General features: G+C 35.5%; 1 protein-coding gene across 10 annotated transcripts in view; it reads left to right on the top strand.

Annotated features, from left to right (window-relative positions):
* Positions 1-9,637, top strand: part of NLGN1 (neuroligin 1) — a 477,276-nt gene extending 467,639 nt beyond the window's left edge. For all 10 annotated transcript variants that reach the window (XM_061452521.1, XM_061452520.1, XM_061452522.1 and 7 more), the window contains 2 exons: positions 3,635-4,424; positions 5,410-9,637. In XM_061452521.1, coding sequence (XP_061308505.1) covers positions 3,635-4,424; positions 5,410-6,232 — 1,613 coding nt within the window. In that variant the 3' untranslated portion in view covers positions 6,233-9,637. The remainder of the gene's footprint in view (positions 1-3,634; positions 4,425-5,409) is intronic.
* The last annotated feature ends 8,864 nt before the right edge of the window (positions 9,638-18,501 follow it).

The following is an 18,501-nucleotide window of genomic DNA, read 5'->3' as shown; positions in this document are numbered from 1 at the left end:
TGACGTTAAAAGAGCTTCATTTACCCAAAGTCATGATGCAGACCCCACTGCGGTCAATAGAAGTGATAGACTCTTTAGATCAGGCCTTTATACTATCTTAAATTATAGAAAAATACAGCTTTTACAAGAAAAATCTAGTGGAAAATAGATTCTGGTTTAAATTTTAGACTATTTCCACAATTTGATTTTTAATGTAATCTGTTTCCCATAACTACCTGCCCTTAAATAGGACATATTTATAAACTGGCCTGTAAGAACAAGATGTAAGCGTTACCTGATTATACTGTAATCTGAGGGTCACACTGCACCATCTTTTTTCATCAGAACTCACAAAAATAACTTTTGTCATAGAGTATTTAGCTTAAGGTTGAGTGAGGAGGCCTGATTTATTCTCCCCTGATTCTCACTTGATCTTAATCTCGATCTTCTTGATGTAACAGGACATTAATGTGAATTTACAAGATCTGGATAGTCTTATGTTGCCTCTTATCAGCAAATTTTCCCCTGTCATGTTCTAACACATGGCCAAATTCTGCCAGGAGCAGAATTGGTTTGGGAAAATGCAGTAATCTTTCAACATAGCAGATCAAAAGATTCAGGAGAAGACTGGAGAGGACTTAAGAATGTATACTTAAAATCCAATTGTGAAAGTAAAGTTCTGAGGTTTTCTTCTATAAGAAAGCAAAACCATGCTTTACTGAAATTTGTATTAAACAGAACAATGTGCCACACCCCATGTATGTTATGTTGCATTTCAGGATGGTTAGACCTGCCATTGAAAAAAAGATACTGAAATCAAAATTGGTCAACTTCAAAAAAGAAACGTTATTTCAAGTTTTCAAACCTTTTCAAATATCTTAGCATTTTCAAAAAAAAACCTTTTGTTTTATGTTTTAACCAATTTCTTTATAAGCTGTAAATTCAGATGCTCTCTTTGCTTCCTTACTTCCTTTTGAAAGAATCTCTTGGTAGTTGAGAGGAAGCATTCAGCCTATTTCAAGATAGTGCTGTTCATAGTGCCCATCTGCAAGTGGGCAGAAAAGCACCCATCTTCAGAAAGTGCTCTGAAAATGTGGATGAATATATGCAAATTATTATTACTTACTTTGGTGAGGCTTTGAATAGAAGTCAAAAGCAATATGGGCCATTGAACATTTAAATCTTCCCGTCAGTCTGAAGCCCATAAGCTATAATAATCATACACATTTTCAGATAAAAATGTAGTTCTCCATCCTGTGTGGTTCCAATTTCTGCCAAGAATTATGTGACAGAAATAAAATAATTTTTCATACTATTGCTCATTTTTCACCAAATGGTTTAAGAGGAGGAATATTTCCATAAGAAGTCTTAAGCAGATGGAGGGATGTTGAGTTTCATTTCCTATGATAACTTTAGGGCCAGAGGACTTGACCATTTTTACTTATTCCAGCGTTTAACGTTTATGTAGCACTTTGTAAGTCATAGTGTTTATATCAGCATTTTCTTAATATGTAGCTTACACTTTCCGTCCTTGTTCAGAGATATTTAATAAAGCAATAAAAATAGATTTACACAATATGCAAAAAAGAAACTTATGAAGTATCGTGAAATACATCTTTGTGAAAATTTGGTTTTGTCATTTAGTTACGTTTATTACAAAGCCTGGATCCTCTGCATAATTCCACTGACTTTGAGCTGATTTATACTAGCTCAGTATCTGACCTTATAAACATGCAAATATATTTTTACCTGCTTTATAGCTCAAGTTCTTTCTTATTTTTTTTTACCCATAGCTTGCAATGAAATAATATCTTGGATATGACTTCTCATAAATTTAAGGAGAGGCTTGAGATTACATATTTCAATATATTTCAGTACACCTATCTGATTTTAAGACTTTTGGATTTGGACCTAATACAGTCTATAATGATTTTAAAAATCCTCAGAAGCTTGTACAATGTTTTTTGCCAGCAACTGATTCTAACTAACTTCTGAGGTGTGGTGCTGCAAAGGCATGTCTCTGACTTCATTTAGAGACTACAGAAGTTTTTTATCAATACTAATAAGTTACGTATCAAAGTAAATGCTATCATCTTTTGCATTACTGGAATAAAAGTCTGAGGTAAGGTGAGCGCCTTAATGCCAGTTCCTTTAGTGAGAGCATCCAGCTATTTATTCATTAAGCATTGGACTGAAGATACATTCTTAGCAAGATTTAGTGAGGCCAGATGTCATTTCCAGTCCCTAAGCAACTACACCAAAGTCAGTGGAATTACTCCAGGTGCCTATCAGCATAAGTAAAACCAAATTTTGACCCGTGTATCTTAAATCAGCATAACTTACCTATGCGATAGACCATTTTGTATTACCCACAGTGAGATACAGGAGATAAGGTTCAGTATAAAATATTTTACAGTAATTAGTGCAAAAGATGTGCTACTGAAATGAACTGCATGAGGTTCTATACAAAAGCAAAAAAAAATGAGAAAGATGACAGTTACCTGAATATGGTCTGATTTTCTGACATTAGAGAGCATTCTTTTGTGCAAGGTTCAGATTAAATATCTCTTTAAGAACTGGAATTACTCTCCCCAAAGGGAGCAGGAAAAGGCAAAGCCCCAACACAAAGGGAGCATAAGAAGTGCCAGGACAAGGGTGGAGTTTTGACTGCATTAATGTTTAAAGCAAAAAACTCAGATTGATTCACTGACTAAAGGGAGTGAGGCCTTCATCCATGATATGCTCAAAAATGCTTACAGCAGAGAGAGGGAAATGTCAATTTAAACATATTTTGTTATTTCTGTGAGTAGAATTCTTGGTCCAGAATGCTAGTTAAATCAGCATAAATTCAAATTAATTGCACTGAAGTCTGGGATTTGCTGCGAGTTTATAGGCAGTGCCAGATCTTTCTCTCTCTCCCCTAAATGAATATCTGAACATATGTTTAAATCTCTGAATTACAAGGCTAAGTAGTATAAAATATATAATATCCCTTTTTATGTAAGTGTGATGACTGTAAACCTTTACGAAAAAAAACTTTATGAGAAAGCATCTTGACTTAGACGCTTATAAATTTAATAGCTGCCTTGTACCTTCTTATCTGTTACTCCAGAATATAAACTTTTGCTATGATATACAATTCAAAAGCACTGTACCTCTCAAACCAAGTTTAATCCCAACAAAATCATAAAAAAAAAAAACAGTAATTGGCTTTATTTGGCACCCAGTTGTATGCACACATATTGCTGCTGGTTGGACAATACCCAGAAATTAAGTCCATTTCAGAAACATGTTGGCTTTTCCTCCAACCTATAAATTGCTTTAACTTTTGCAATTTCTTTCAAGCTAATAGCGTTATCCTACGTAAGGTAATGCCACTTCTTTTTCTTCTTGAGTTTCTTTTGAATATCTGTTCCTCAGCTGGACTACATTGAGGTAGAATAATTTGCTTCAATTTCTACACATACTGCATTTATTTTGTATATATTACCTGTAGGTACAATGACAGTCAGATCTCACCATCTTGTGTATTTAAGGTCTATTAACTATATCTTCTGGTAAAGTTCTCTATTGTTTCAAAGAACTCCTTTGAATCTTTCAAGTATGTAGCTGTTTCAAGGTCACTTCAGTAGTTTTCAAATATTTCTCCCCACAGGTCTCTTTCAGAGAGCAATAGCTCAAAGTGGAACAGCTCTCTCCAGCTGGGCAGTTAGTTTTCAGCCTGCAAAATATGCCAGGATGTTGGCTACAAAAGTTGGTTGCAACATGTCAGACACTGTAGAATTGGTAGAATGTCTACAGAAGAAGCCTTACAGAGAACTTGTCGACCAGGACATTCAACCAGCAAGATACCATATAGCCTTTGGACCAGTAATTGATGGCGATGTGATACCAGATGATCCTCAGATATTGATGGAACAAGGAGAGTTCCTCAATTATGACATCATGTTGGGAGTTAACCAAGGAGAAGGGTTAAAATTTGTTGAAAATATTGTGGATAGTGAAGATGGCATATCGGCTAGTGATTTTGACTTTGCTGTTTCTAATTTTGTCGATAACTTATATGGATACCCTGAAGGCAAAGATATATTGAGGGAAACTATTAAATTTATGTACACAGACTGGGCAGATCGACACAATCCAGAGACCAGAAGGAAAACGCTGCTGGCTTTGTTTACTGATCACCAGTGGGTTGCACCAGCAGTGGCTACAGCAGATCTTCACTCAAATTTTGGATCGCCTACGTATTTCTATGCCTTCTACCATCATTGCCAGACAGATCAGGTACCTGCATGGGCAGATGCAGCCCATGGAGATGAGGTTCCTTACGTACTAGGAATCCCCATGATTGGTCCTACTGAATTATTTCCTTGTAATTTCTCCAAAAATGATGTCATGCTAAGTGCAGTGGTGATGACATATTGGACAAACTTTGCAAAAACTGGGTGAGTACCAAATAACGAATAGTCTTGTATACTCAGGATATAAAGATGCAGTGCTTTCACTTGGTTACCTCCCTTGGGAATGCCTCTGTACTTGCAGAATGAATAAGAGACTAAGAATTGGGTGGGATAATTATGTTTATTGTAATGTCACTCAGCTCACTTACACATTCTAGCAAAATGAGGGAAAAATAACTTTGAGAACTTTCTCTGTGTTAAAAAAAAAAATACTTTGAACACGAAAAATAGTTAAGGTACCCCCAGAACAGTCCAAAACTAAGCATTTAACGTGTATAATTAAAAATGGTTACATTAGTAACTTTTACCCCTGCACTGATAATATTTTCATTCCATGAGACAGAAAATTACATAAATATAGCATCAAATATATTACAGCTTATTTTAATAATGTTTTGTGGTTTAAATTTACAATTCTGACCATAAAATATGTGACTTTAGAATTGCAAAGTTTTGTCATTTTCATTAATTCTTCTTTCACTGGTATTTCAAAACACTTTCCTACCTTCAACTGTTGGACTTCTAAGTCACTTTGTATTATGCTGAGCTATGCCCTGCCATGGTCTTTCACCTCATGGCCACAGAACCTCGTATGAACTGAAATGCTGAGCTTCGTGTTGCTAAAATAGGAAAGCAAAGCTTAATGTACTCGCATGCTGGTCTCTCAGACATTTGTCCCCATTACCACATTACTGGCAATCTATCCTCAGCAGCAAGAAACATTCAGGGTGAGAGATACCAGCCTTTTGGAGAACTAGGGAAGTCTCTGAAGGCTATGTAAAAGAAGGGTTCATTTGCATAATGTGTTTCTAATCAAGATTATTAAGGCCTCTAATTTTAGGAAATCGCATTCTGCTCTGTCCAAAGGCAGACTTAAATATTAAGTATGAAATCTTAATTATGTTAATTTTATAATTCCTTTTGAAATATTTTGTAACATTGGAGATTTTTTTATTTTTTTTTTTTTTAGTGACCCAAATCAACCAGTACCACAGGATACAAAATTCATCCATACAAAACCAAATCGTTTTGAAGAAGTAGCATGGACCAGATATTCTCAGAAAGACCAACTGTATCTTCACATTGGATTAAAGCCAAGAGTTAAAGAACATTATAGGGCCAACAAAGTGAACCTTTGGTTGGAACTGGTACCTCATCTGCACAATCTTAATGACATTTCACAGTATACCTCTACCACAACTAAAGTGCCGTCAACTGATAATACGTTCAGACCAACAAGGAAAAATTCTGTTTCTGTTACTTCAGCCTTTCCTACAGCCAAACAAGATGATCCCAAACAACAACCAAGCCCATTTTCAGTGGATCAAAGGGACTATTCAACAGAATTGAGTGTTACTATTGCAGTTGGTGCATCTTTGCTGTTCCTGAACATTTTGGCCTTTGCAGCATTGTACTACAAAAAAGACAAGCGGAGACATGATGTTCATAGGCGATGTAGCCCACAACGTTCTACTACCAATGATCTTACCCATGCACAAGAAGAGGAGATAATGTCCCTCCAAATGAAGCACACTGACTTGGATCATGAATGTGAGTCCATCCATCCACATGAGGTGGTTCTTAGGACCGCCTGTCCCCCAGACTACACGCTAGCTATGAGAAGGTCTCCTGATGATATTCCCCTAATGACACCTAACACCATCACAATGATCCCCAACACTATACCAGGGATTCAACCCCTACACACATTCAATACATTTACTGGAGGACAGAACAATACTCTGCCCCATCCTCATCCCCATCCCCATTCACACTCAACAACCAGGGTATAGCCAGACAAGACGAAACAAACTTTATTTTTTGATGGATTACAGTAGGTGATATAACTGAAGATTACTTGGCTTTCAACCTACAAGACTCTTACTATTTAAATATGGAGGAATAATATGTGAATATACATATCAAGAACTTTTGGGGTTTTGCAAAAGTGAATTGTACATATAACAAATGAACTTAAGAAAGAAAGAAAACAAAATAACAAAAAAAAAACCAAACCAAACAACTGTTTGCAATTGCTTGAAGCAGTTGTCCTGAATGATATTTTCATTCACATTCAAGTATTAATTTTTTGAAGATTTAAGTTACATAATGGAATTAGGCATGTGCAACACAAACAGGAAAGAAATATGACTGAAAATTTTAAAAATCTATAAATATGCACAAGGGACACACTAATGGAATGTCAGATAATTTTCACCAATTTTTATTTGGACGTGTTTTCTTGTGTAGACCATATTTACATATTTGAATAAGTACACAAAGCACCAATGCTGTTAAGGCCTTAGAAAGGGGCTCATGCTGAAATCTGCCAGTCTAAGAAGTTTTACAGCCTGGCAGGTACAACATTATCACATAAGTGCTGTCAGTATAAAAGTTGTGGGAATAAAGGAAACTGGATATTTTTAGCACGATGTGCATGATAATTTATATGCTTGGTGGCTGTGCTGCTGATTAAACCGTAATTAAAATTCTTCTCATCCCATTTGGAGTTTTTAATAGAAGCTTTCTTCATCAATTGGAATAACCTAAAGAAGTTTTTTAAAGGGGCAAAAATAATTACAGTAAAATGTTTCATGATGGCTTCAGAAACAGAAGGAATTGCAACAGTTCTTCAAGGTATATACAGCATTTTAGATATACAGGGGTGAACCCTCACTGATAGGAATCCCAGACAAAAAAAGTCTCTGTTATTTATGTTCTTTTTCCTTTCCATCTAAATAATTCCTAACTTTAACATAACTATAATTTTCATGGAATATCTTTTGATGAAGGATTTATGATTTGCTATGATTTAATTACAATATATTTAGTTCAAATTGTTGAAGTGTGTCCAAAAATTTAATTGCAATGATATTTTGCAATACAGAAATGCCCCAGTGTTACCACTTTGATTACACCTTTCAGCTTATTGTTTAAACTCATGTTGCATGTTAAAAAGTTTACTTGCAATACGTTAATTGCTATACATTAGCTTTGCCATTCAAATGAATTCTCTAGACCAGATGGCAACAGTGTAGAAAAAGAGTATATGTAAGAATGGGGAGAGAGCCAACAACTTGAAATTTTAAAATCTGAATACTACATATGTTTGTGTGATTTGAAATGAATGTTCTAAAATAACAAGAAATTTTTCATTCCCCTGTTGCTTTCCAGTTATTATATATCATGGTCCTTTCAAAATGTTTGTATATGTAATCAGATGTACATTTATATAAAAGAAATAATTGAGATGGACTTAAGAGCACATCCCTGATAAATACTTTCTCTCTTATCTGTACTATATTTCTATTAGACTAAAGTTATGTGATTTTTTTTTACATTTTTTCAAATTACTAGCAATTTTGATAGTTTGTAAGATAATGCGAAGAACTTTCTCTGACAAACTAACTGCAGTAACAGAAACATTTCTTTTCAGTTACTCTTTTTCAAGAATGAAAGCTTATTACACACGAAAATTGTATACTACTTGATGGAAAATTACTTTGTACTTCTTGGCCATATTACTGGTCACTGAGTGAAATAAAGATAATCTGGATAACGAATATTATTCCAATGCTAAGAGACCTGATCTTTGCTCATTAAAGAGCTAAAATGTTTATTGCTGTTTTGTCGTTTTTTAATGAAGTAATGGTAACTGTCTCAAATAAAGAGTAATATCTTAAGACCAGTCTGGTTTTTGAAGACATAAACATGCTTTCTACAACTAATACAACTGCATATTTATGGGCCAGTCCCAGCTATGATCATTTCTTACAAAAGTACTGACATTGTGACTGTATGATGTAATAGTATTACACACGTCTCCCCTAGTCCTCAGGAATAAGTTAAAAACACAAATACCAACACCAAAAATAATCCAAGGAACAGGCCTAATTGAAATAAATCTGCAGTATTCCATGATGGACAAAAAAATCACCTGGGTTTTATTTGGTTGACTGAAGCTTCATAAACAATTGCTAGGAGGTTCAAAGCATGTTTGCTAACTCCAAGCACAGATGTTAAAATTGAAGCTGAAAGCAAAATAAAGTACTACAATTTCAGTCATTTTATTTAGCTATTAAAAAAAGACCAAAACAAACAATCAATGTATTTCATTAGTGCTTATTACAGTCCCCAGTTTTAAATTAAGGTCTTTTGGTAGAAGCATAAAAAGTAGTCTTCAAAATCCAGGATGGTCTATGTGCAATTTCTGCCTGATGTGGTTGTGCTTTTAGACTGTGACCTGCCAATGTAAACCAATAAAAAAAATTGTCTGCCATCTGATAATTATTGTTTAATAGGAAGATTGTATTTTGCTATGTTGATGAAACAAAACAAAAAAACACACAAAAATACTGATGGCCATAAAACATGATATTCATGAAATATGATTTTATGTGCTTTTCTTAACTTTATCAAAACCAAAATAACTCTTTACTATAGTTTATTGTGGCCATATACCTATATATCTCTCTATATACAGTATCTGGTAATTGTTTACTTTTATTAGTTACAAAATAAATGATTTAGGTAAACCAAGCATGACACTACACTTTATTTCTGTCAGCCAGCAGTATTTAATATGTGAAAGATGGAGGCAGTAATGCAAATTTAATCATGCCTGTTTGGGGGGAAAAAAAAAAAAGGCCATTCCTGTGATACAGATACTGTGAATGATATTTTAGTGGCTACTTTATAATAACATTACAGCAGCTGGCTTTCCAAAAGTAAGATGGTGTCCCCCATTTTACTATAGCATTAAGAAAGAGCAAGAGGTGTTTTAAAGCTGAAACAAAATTAAAATATAGGAAGTGGGTTTGGAATATCTTCATTATGCTTCATTGAATATCAGTTTGTTCTTTTAAAAATACTTACTGTTTGATTTATTTTCCACAGTAGCCTATAGGAAAGCAAAACTGAGTGTGATATTTAATTTCTTGTATCATCCTTGGACCAGATTTCCAATAAAATTAGGAAACCAGTCAGTCTTTGTAAGTTCAGTAAAAATATAAAAAGCCTGCATTTATTGCTTTCACACTTTTGTAAATATGTTTGCGGACCTTTTTAAGAAAATGTATTCTACCATTTTGAGAAAAAAAATAACAATGGAATCATTGTCTCATTTAGCTATTAAAATTACAGGCAATATAATGTGCTGTGCTGACATTTCTAGGAGAAATAAAGCAGATAAAACCACATTTTGCTCGATGGTATTTCAGTTGGCTATAGCTGGTATTCTCCATCCACCAAAGACTTGAAAGGCATGCATGAACTACCGGAATACAGTGGTCCATAAGAAAATTGAATTATATTTTTCCTTGTCTGTATTAAACATGGATTCCTGTGTCACAAGACTTTAATAATTGGATATTTTGGTTATTGAAGCACCCTGAAAAACAGATGAATAAAGATCTAACAAATGAATATTACAGCTTTAAAGACACCACTGCACTGAAAATGCTGGAATTTCTGTTGCCAACTTCGTTAGAGATGAAACAGTTGACCTTACAGGAAGCTGACAAACATCATGGAATTCCTTTGATGTTTGTAAGTTGTTGGGTTTTTTTTCTTTTCCTGTGATGTTAGTTTAAAATATTGGCCTTTTTCCTCCCTTTTTCTAGTAATGAACTGTTACAGATGATCACTTTTTAATGTAAGCAAACATTAGATAATTTAATTATTATTGAGAAAATGTGCTCCCAAATAAATTAGGTTAATGAGAAACTCCCTGCAGAGGTTTTGTTATTTTTCATTCAGAGCTCTTGTCAAAATATCTGTTGCAACAGTTCTGCATTATTTTCAGTCTGTAAGCTAAGGGAATTTTTCAAATATCATTAAAATCTCTTTTTCTATTTGAAATAATAATACAATAAGATTTAGATGCCCTTCTGAGGTCTCCAACTAAATATGAGCAATTTGAAAACAGCAAACTGGCTTTTACTCCGAACTTTCTAATTTGTCTTGTTTCTGGCACATCAATACGTTTGTAGGCAGACTAGAAATTAGTGGCATTTCATAAGACATTCAAGAGAACTGTGCAGCAGTTAATCACTGGCCATTTGCAAAGTCCCTTTTCTATTAGGTTCTGTTAATGCTATTATATAATTATTTTTTTATTTACAGATTCAGTGAAAACTTCGTGAAATGGGAAATGGTTAGAACAAGATAATGAAATCTATCTGGTGGAAAATGTTTAAAAAAAAAATTGAGAATCACCAAGGATGTGCAGATTTTTATGTGCAACCTGGCTTCATTGCTGTTTGTTAACATTACAGTTCGCAGTAATTTCTATACATGAGAAACTATCATTTCTGTAATAAGCTTCAGTTTCTAAGAGGAATTTAAGTGTTGTATGTTAAGCTGTGGGTTAAAGCCTGTTCTGAGTTCAGTTTCCCTTGCTACTGGGACAAATGAAAAACCTCATATAAATGCAACAAATCTGGACATGTAATTTTCATAGAGTACCTCAAAATGTCGGGGGTTGTTTTTTTTTAGATAAAATTACTATCACAACAGTAAAAGCCATGTTAAGTATTTATTTGTCACAGAAACTGCCTTCTTATATATATATGCATTTTTCTCTCCACATGTGTACTCACATGCACTGCTCCAGCAAGCAGAGATTTCAAAAAGCACCAATAAACCTTTCTGCACCATGCACAGTCAATTCAATGGTAAATGCAAGTACTCAGTGTGGAGGTAACACCTGTACCTCATTCTGCATTCTCCACTGTTACTGATCAGATGCTGAGCTCATGACATTTTTTTTAACACCAGCTGAATTAGTATCGTAGGACCATTGAAATCAATGAAGCCCTTACAATTTACACCAGCTATCGATCAGCTTACAGACCTTTAATGTTCATCATGCCTCATCTCACTGTCCAATTTTGCCTATCTTCTCACACACATGAACACCCCCTCACAGAAATTATTACAACTACCTGATTTATGAGCACTATCAGGCACGAAAATGTGCTTTAAAATATAGTGTTATTTGTACGTAAGTCCAAAATTCAGAAGGAAAGTGCCTTCTACATATTAAAAAAAAAAAGAAAAAAATCAATAACAACAACAAAAAATCCCTGGAAATTACACTGATGCAAAGAAAAAGTTTGTACCACAGTTTGCAGCTTTAACATAAAGCTAAATTTTATGCTAAAATCTTTCCAACAAGGAACATTCAGTTCTGCCTGATTCTCAAATCATGTATGTTGACCAATACATCAAAGGCACAATCATGCTGTACAGCAGTGGTAAGCCTGCTCTGCTACGCTCCACTCTGGAAGGGGAGACGTACAACTGAGACACAAGTTTGCCATAAATTGAGGACAGAAATAGCTGGATTTCTCCTGTCATATGAATTTTCCCTTTTTAGTCTCAGAAGTGCCAGGCACTCGGTGTTTATGAGCTCAGCTTTAGAATGATGCCATTTAAATAAGTTAATGAGGAGTTTTTAAGCCTATAGAGTTGGGCCGTTAGTGTTACCGTTTTCTGCTTTACAGCTGTAAGAGCCAGTAACTTTTTTTTCAAACAGAAGTTGTCACTTTAACTGCATAATTTAAAATAAATAAGTTTTGCATCTAGTGATTTTATTCAGTTGCTGTGGAAGTTAATGAGAATTTTGCTGTTGACTTTACTGAAAAAAGGATCAGTTCATCAGTTCAGATATCTGTATGAACTCTTGTGAGGTTCAAATAAAAGCTGAATAGCTATGACCATGGCTTCAAAGAGCCTTCGAATATTTCCAGACTTTCTTGAGTTGTTTATCCATCTGTACTTCTGCAAAGAGGAGCATGTTAAGGTATTCACGCTTGGTGGCTGAATATAGACAGGTCCTTCCCAAAAAGACACATCACCGTGGTAACTGGAAAAATCAACTAATATACCTTATTTTTCAGCATGTCTTGTGAGCTTGGGCTCAGCACTGGATCAGCGTGGCCACGTGGCTCTGGGCTGGAGTGTGATTGTACCTCATGGATGGGTTTGAAGAACAGAAAAAGAAAATTTGTGTTTGCAAAGCAGTCATGGGCCACACCCAGTACAACATAAAATAGGGGGGGAAGAAAAGGGGACATAGAACCTTCTGGCAAGAGGCAGTTTGGGAGAGTGAGATGTACAATGTACCTATTTAATCTATCCACTTGTAGAAACAACTTTGGCAGCAATTTGAAGCAATGAAGTCTATATGAAAGGATCTAAAAATAATATATTGTTCATTTGTCACGACATACATTTTCAGAATAAGTCATGAAATGTTTTACTGATTGATTATAAAGACATGATTGTACAGTGTTATTTCTCTGCTTCTCACTCCTATGTGAAATCTATATACACAGATGAGTAAATTTTGCTCTCATTTGCATACAGGTAAGTCTAGAACAACTTCATGAAATGGAAACATGGATCTTCACTAAAAAAGGTAAGTAACACCCAAACTCAATTACTATTGGCCAGCTAGCAGAAATTCCCAGGTTAATCTATATGATTTTTTTTTCTTTAGCATTCATCAATATGCCATAAATATGTTTTTCTCTCACCAGTCAGTAACTGCAGTAAGCGTACTACAATCTTTACAGAAGATGAAAACAAGAACCATTGATTCCTTCTTAGGAATTTGGTGTCCACGATCAGAAAATGTAATAGAATTAAAATAGAAAGCTGGGCTGGGGGAGTTGGTTTGTTGGGGGTTTTTGGTTGGTTTGGGTTTTTTTTTTTCTTTTTTTTTTGTTTTTTCTTTTTTTTTTCTGTAGATATATTTGAGTATCTTGATTCTCTGAAGGCTAACCAGAACCCAGGAAAGGATACAACCTTGATTGCTGCAGCCAGGAGCTGTGTTTGGAGTTTTCCTTTTTCCTTATGCAAAAGGACAGGGCAGGGTTAAGTTAACGAAAGGAGACTTCTCAAAAAAAACATGCCTAACTGTAGCTCTGATACACATCAAGGAAGTGTGAAAACACTTGCAAATTCTTCTATGTTTGACAGAAGAAGGAATATATATTGTTAAATTTAATGAAATATTGGCAATGTTTGTATATTTCAGATTCTATTAACTTTGTCTAAAAAAAACCCCATATAATCCTTTTTCAACAATACAGTTTACCTTCAAAGAGGGTTACTTGGTAGCTAGAATTTGGACTGTGTTGTGATACTGCATATGAGTTCCTCTTTGTCCCATGCTTCTCCTGATTTCATTCTACAATTCAATTCAGGGTTTTTATTTTAAAACTAGAAACTGCTTTTATTGAATTTCTTCATTATGGGCTACTGTTAGGTGCAATTTGTTATAAATCATTCATCATTTACTCCAAAAATATATTATCCCAATCCTTTCACTTATGATTTATGATTTTTTTTCTTACTCCCTTTTAATTTTTTTTAATGCTTTTTGTGATAAGCACAGTTTTATTCTTCTTCATGCCCTCTCACATCATTACTCCCGTCTCACACAAATGCAAATATTTGAAATATTTAAATCTCTGTTTTCCTCACTTTTATCAATCTTTTATCAGAAAGTAGTGTTTGGGTTCAGAAGAGCTCTGAAGACAGAACTCTTCTATTAACTTATGAACTCCCAGCCACAGAAGAATGGAAATTCATCTACTCTAGTATCTCTAGCATCTAGCATGGCCAAGCCCAGTTTCTTGTAGACAGGTACAAAAACCTGCTCAGTCAATAATGACAGGCATGTAACAGGAAGTTCACAGCCATCACTGAATTATCCTTGCACACATGCTAGACTGTAATTTTTCCCTTTGAAAGATGCTGGAGATACAAACCAGACAAAAGCTGGCCTTGAGGTAAAGCAAGCATGTGCCTCCAGAAATAAGCAGTGACTTCTAAACTCTGCCTCTTGCTAGATTAAAAAGCTTCAAAAGGCTATGAATAATTTCTAGTTGATGGCCACACTTCAGGTAAGGGTTGACATATTTCTCCTGGCTGTACAGACACTAAGGCTTTTGTTCTGAAGTAGGCTTTGTCATGGTGCCTTCATCTATGTTACAGCTGTTCCACAGACCTGAGCTCCTGCTGATCCTACTGCAGTAAACAGCAGTATTTCTATTGGCTACACCTGAGAAGGATGAATGCCTTCCAAAGCAGAAGGGAACAAATTACAGATGTGAAGCATCAAACCCAATCTTCTACTGTTGAAACAGTACTAGAATTTTCTACTTGAAACAGTCATTTGCCTCCCTTCTTAAAGAGCAAAAAGAAAGCTTGACAGTTTGGATGTGACTGTGGGAGGTGGTTTTGCTGTAGATCTCTGGCTGGATGTAGAAGTTTATCAGGGTGAAATTTTTCCTCTCTAAATTTAGCTACCAATATTAGTTGCCTAGCATAAGGAAGCTGATTACATCTCATCTGAAGTTAGTAAGAAGGGGAATCTTAGTACTGGATAAATCATAGTTTCCCAGTATATGGTTTTCCCTGCTGACTGAGAGGGAATCGGAAGTAGGTGACAAAAAAAATGTTGTCCTTTCTGTCCTTCAGACAAACTTAACTAACTTTGAAAGCCTGAAACTTTTTTATGAGGTAAAGCATTTATTTTTATATGTGTATACTATTGATAATTAATTTTTTTTAGTTGCACAGAGCAGAATGATTGCTTTTCACACCTATTGTTTATTTTATTACCATAGTGCCTTTGGCTAAGGGAATAAGACCAGCAGTGATAAGAATTAAATAGCAAATACTCTGAGGTAGTATGAAGTAATAAAAAATCCTCACTTTAAAAACTTCATAGTGTAGCAACTTTGCAGTGGTAAGCATAGATAAAGCTGGAGTAGGTTCCATATATTTTCCGTAGTACAGAATGCATTTCACAATGGATTCTGCTTTGGGATGGCTATATGGGCTGAAGATTTTCTTCTTATTTCGCCCATCTCTCTAAATAGCTCCAAGGTTCTTTATAGATAAGGCACAGCTATATGGTTTACAATAATTGCTAGTTCCACAACATTATTTTATTCCATGCGATATTACTTTGTGTGGGATAAGCTTTGTTAGTAGTGAGTTGGCAAAGTGGAAATGCAGAGTAGAGAAATTCTGTAGGGAAGACAAAGCAGGGAAGAATTGCTGAAGGAAAAAGATCAGCCCAGAAGAGTGAAATCTGGGGATTAAACCACTACTAAGCAGTCTGGCTCACAAGTGGAAACAGAGGCTTTTTGTAGCACTTGGCAAGACTGCTGCTGTCTTTTGCCAGTTTGAGCTCCTTTGATCAAGTAAGCTGATTCTTCTCAAGTTAGCATGGGTTTAGATACATTTAACACACAGTAGCTGTATTTAACAAAAAAAAAGACTAGCTGCCTATTCTGGTGCGGTGGAGTATTTTTTTTTATGTAGTCAGACTACAATCCTTCTAGTTTTGGGTGTGTTTGTAGGCTTCAAACCTTTGTCTAAGGACTATAAGAGACTGTAGGAACAGCAAGAGTTCACATGTTTAAAGGATGAGAATTGTATTTTTCAAAAACTGCCCAAAAGCAAAAAGGTAGTTAGTTGTAAGAAGCATAAGAAATTATTTTGGTCGGTTAGCAGCCTCTAGTTACAATATCACAGTGAACTGCACTATTTTAACCTGTGTGGTGCTTGAAGATGTACAATAGACATATCAATGTCAAGCATTTGAAGGGCTTAATTAGTATTTTTAGATTTCTGTGTGGTCTCTGGCATCTACTTGACAAGCTTTTAAGACCACAGTATTTCTAGAAACATGCTTTAGTGCAACATTTAATTTAAATAATTTTAAACATGCTTTCCTGGAGAGACAACCAATTGCTGTCCTGTAAATCATCAGTAGTATTAAGACAACTATGCAAAATGTGATTGCTTGTCTCTTAGCAAGCTGTTATATGAATGCCTCGGCTGTGTTTCTTCAAATCTCTGAACCTCATGCTATGTGTTGCCATCAGATTAACTGAAAGACTAAAAACAAACAGAACAAAAAAGATAAAACTCATAGCAGTATTTGCCACATGCTGAGGTCAAGGAAGTGTAAAAACAGAGATATTGATGGCTTCATTGCCTTTGAAACTACTAAACATTATCCATTTAGAGGAGAGGTCAATATGAAAAGTACCAGCTAACGGGGACTACTTGTGGTGCAATCACCGTCAACTGCATGTCTATCCAGTTGATGTATAAGGCTTCTGTAAAGCTGGTTTCTTGGATAAGAGGTCAAAGACAGAAAACTCTGAATTTCAGAGAACAGCCATGAGCATTCATGAGACTCATTGACTGTAATATCTTCCAGGAACTTTTTGATTTATTTGAATAATTTGACAAGAAGTTGTCATCTAGTTAACCTAGATACCAGACATAGGAGACTTTGGTTTATATTAGAATTTTTTTGGATTAAGGGTTGTTATGATTACATATGGTTCACATCTGATCAGCAAAAATTAAGCTTTTTTGATACTGTGACTGTTTACCTATGTGTCACTAGCTTCAGTCTTGCATTATAGATGGCATTTTCTGAGGAGGAGGGTTAAGGAGCTTGTGCAGCATGCTTACCTGCATAAGCTTACCTGCATAACCTGGCTATGTATTCTAGGAAACAGCTTGTCTTTCATCACTGACAACTGGAATTTCCCTCCTGGCATTCGGACAGTCTCTGTACTTAATTTGCATTATTATCTACTCTCTCTCTTCACTCTTACAGGTATATGCTAATGAAACAAGAAATCTTGAATGTTCTTGTTCAACTTCTGAGTTTAAAAATGTCTTTGCCTCATTGATGTTAGTCACATACAACCCTAGGATGTTCTGAGGCTGTTAACACATATATGCTTTTACTTGATCATTGCAAGTCACGCTGGAGTACAATAGGACTGTATAATGATTATGGTACATTGTGGCCTCCATAGCTCCATCAGCTGTCTTGGCAGTGCCAAAGTCTCACTGAAATGTCAAGAAAAATTATGGAAAGGCAACACTGGCACTGGGAAGCAACTCTTGCTGCAGGCTAATAAGGGTAAGTGGTCATAGCACAGCTGAGTCCATTGGGGACACTTCCACATGGCATTTGCAGGCATCAGACTGAAATGCAGCAGCAGGGAACAACCAAAGAGCTCATTTCAGGTTTTTATCACTGTCATGATGGTAATAGACCTTGGCATGTGGTCTGGTGTGATAAAGAAATAGAAGCAGCAAATTGAATCTTGGTAAAATCTTGAGGAAAAACAAGCAAACATTTTCTGAGCTTAAAATTTTAATCCGAACTGTTGGCTTGCTGTTGGCTGTAACTCATGGGTGTTACAGCAGACCCACAGTAGATGACAGTGGCTGGAGTATTCAGGTGCTTGTTTCCAAACTAAAGCACATCTGTAGCTACTTCTTCAGCTTCATCATTTCTGTGGTTGGTGATCCATCCATAACCACACAGATAGGCGCTGAGTTTATTTCTTGAATGTTCTTCCTGGCTCTGTGTTGCTGTGGTCAGAGCTTGGTTATGGATAGAAAAATCTGATCATAGTACAAGGAGCTGAACTTGGAATTTTAAGACTGCAAATCTTTGGCAGGCTATATAGCAAACTATGTGGGATAGGCTGTACTTCTATTGTGTGTGTCCTGGTTTCAACTCAGATAGTTATTTTTCTTCCTAGTAGATGGCACAGTGCTGTGTTTTGGCTTTAGTCTGTGAATAATGATAACATACTGATGTTTCAGTTGTTGCAAAGCAGCACTTAAACTGATCAAGGACTGCTCAGCATCTAAACAGGGGGAAGTTACCCAGAAGGGGCTGATCACTGCTTGGATCAGGCTGGGTATTAGTCAGTGAGTGGTGAGCAATTGTACTGTGCATCACTTTTGTGTTCTGAGTTTTTCATTTACCTTTTTTTATCATCCCCTATTATTTTTATCAATATTGTTATTGTTGGTATTATTTCTTTTATCATTATATTTTACTTAATTTCAATTATTAAACTGTTCTTAACCCACAAGTTTTGCATTCTTTTTATTCTCCTCCCCATCCCACCTGCGGGGTGAGTGAGTGGCTGTGTGGTATGTAGTTACTGGCTGGATTTAAACCATGACAGTGGGAAATTTTTTTTAAGATTGGATC

Source organism: Pezoporus flaviventris, unplaced genomic scaffold, assembly GCF_033815535.1.
Source record: "Pezoporus flaviventris isolate CSIRO_AGI_PZ_B2104156 unplaced genomic scaffold, CSIRO_AGI_Pfla_v1 ptg000013l, whole genome shotgun sequence".
In the NCBI taxonomy this organism is placed as follows: domain Eukaryota; kingdom Metazoa; phylum Chordata; class Aves; order Psittaciformes; family Psittacidae; genus Pezoporus; species Pezoporus flaviventris.
Note: the sequence above shows the minus strand (reverse complement) of the source record. Positions and strands in the feature narration are given on the sequence as shown.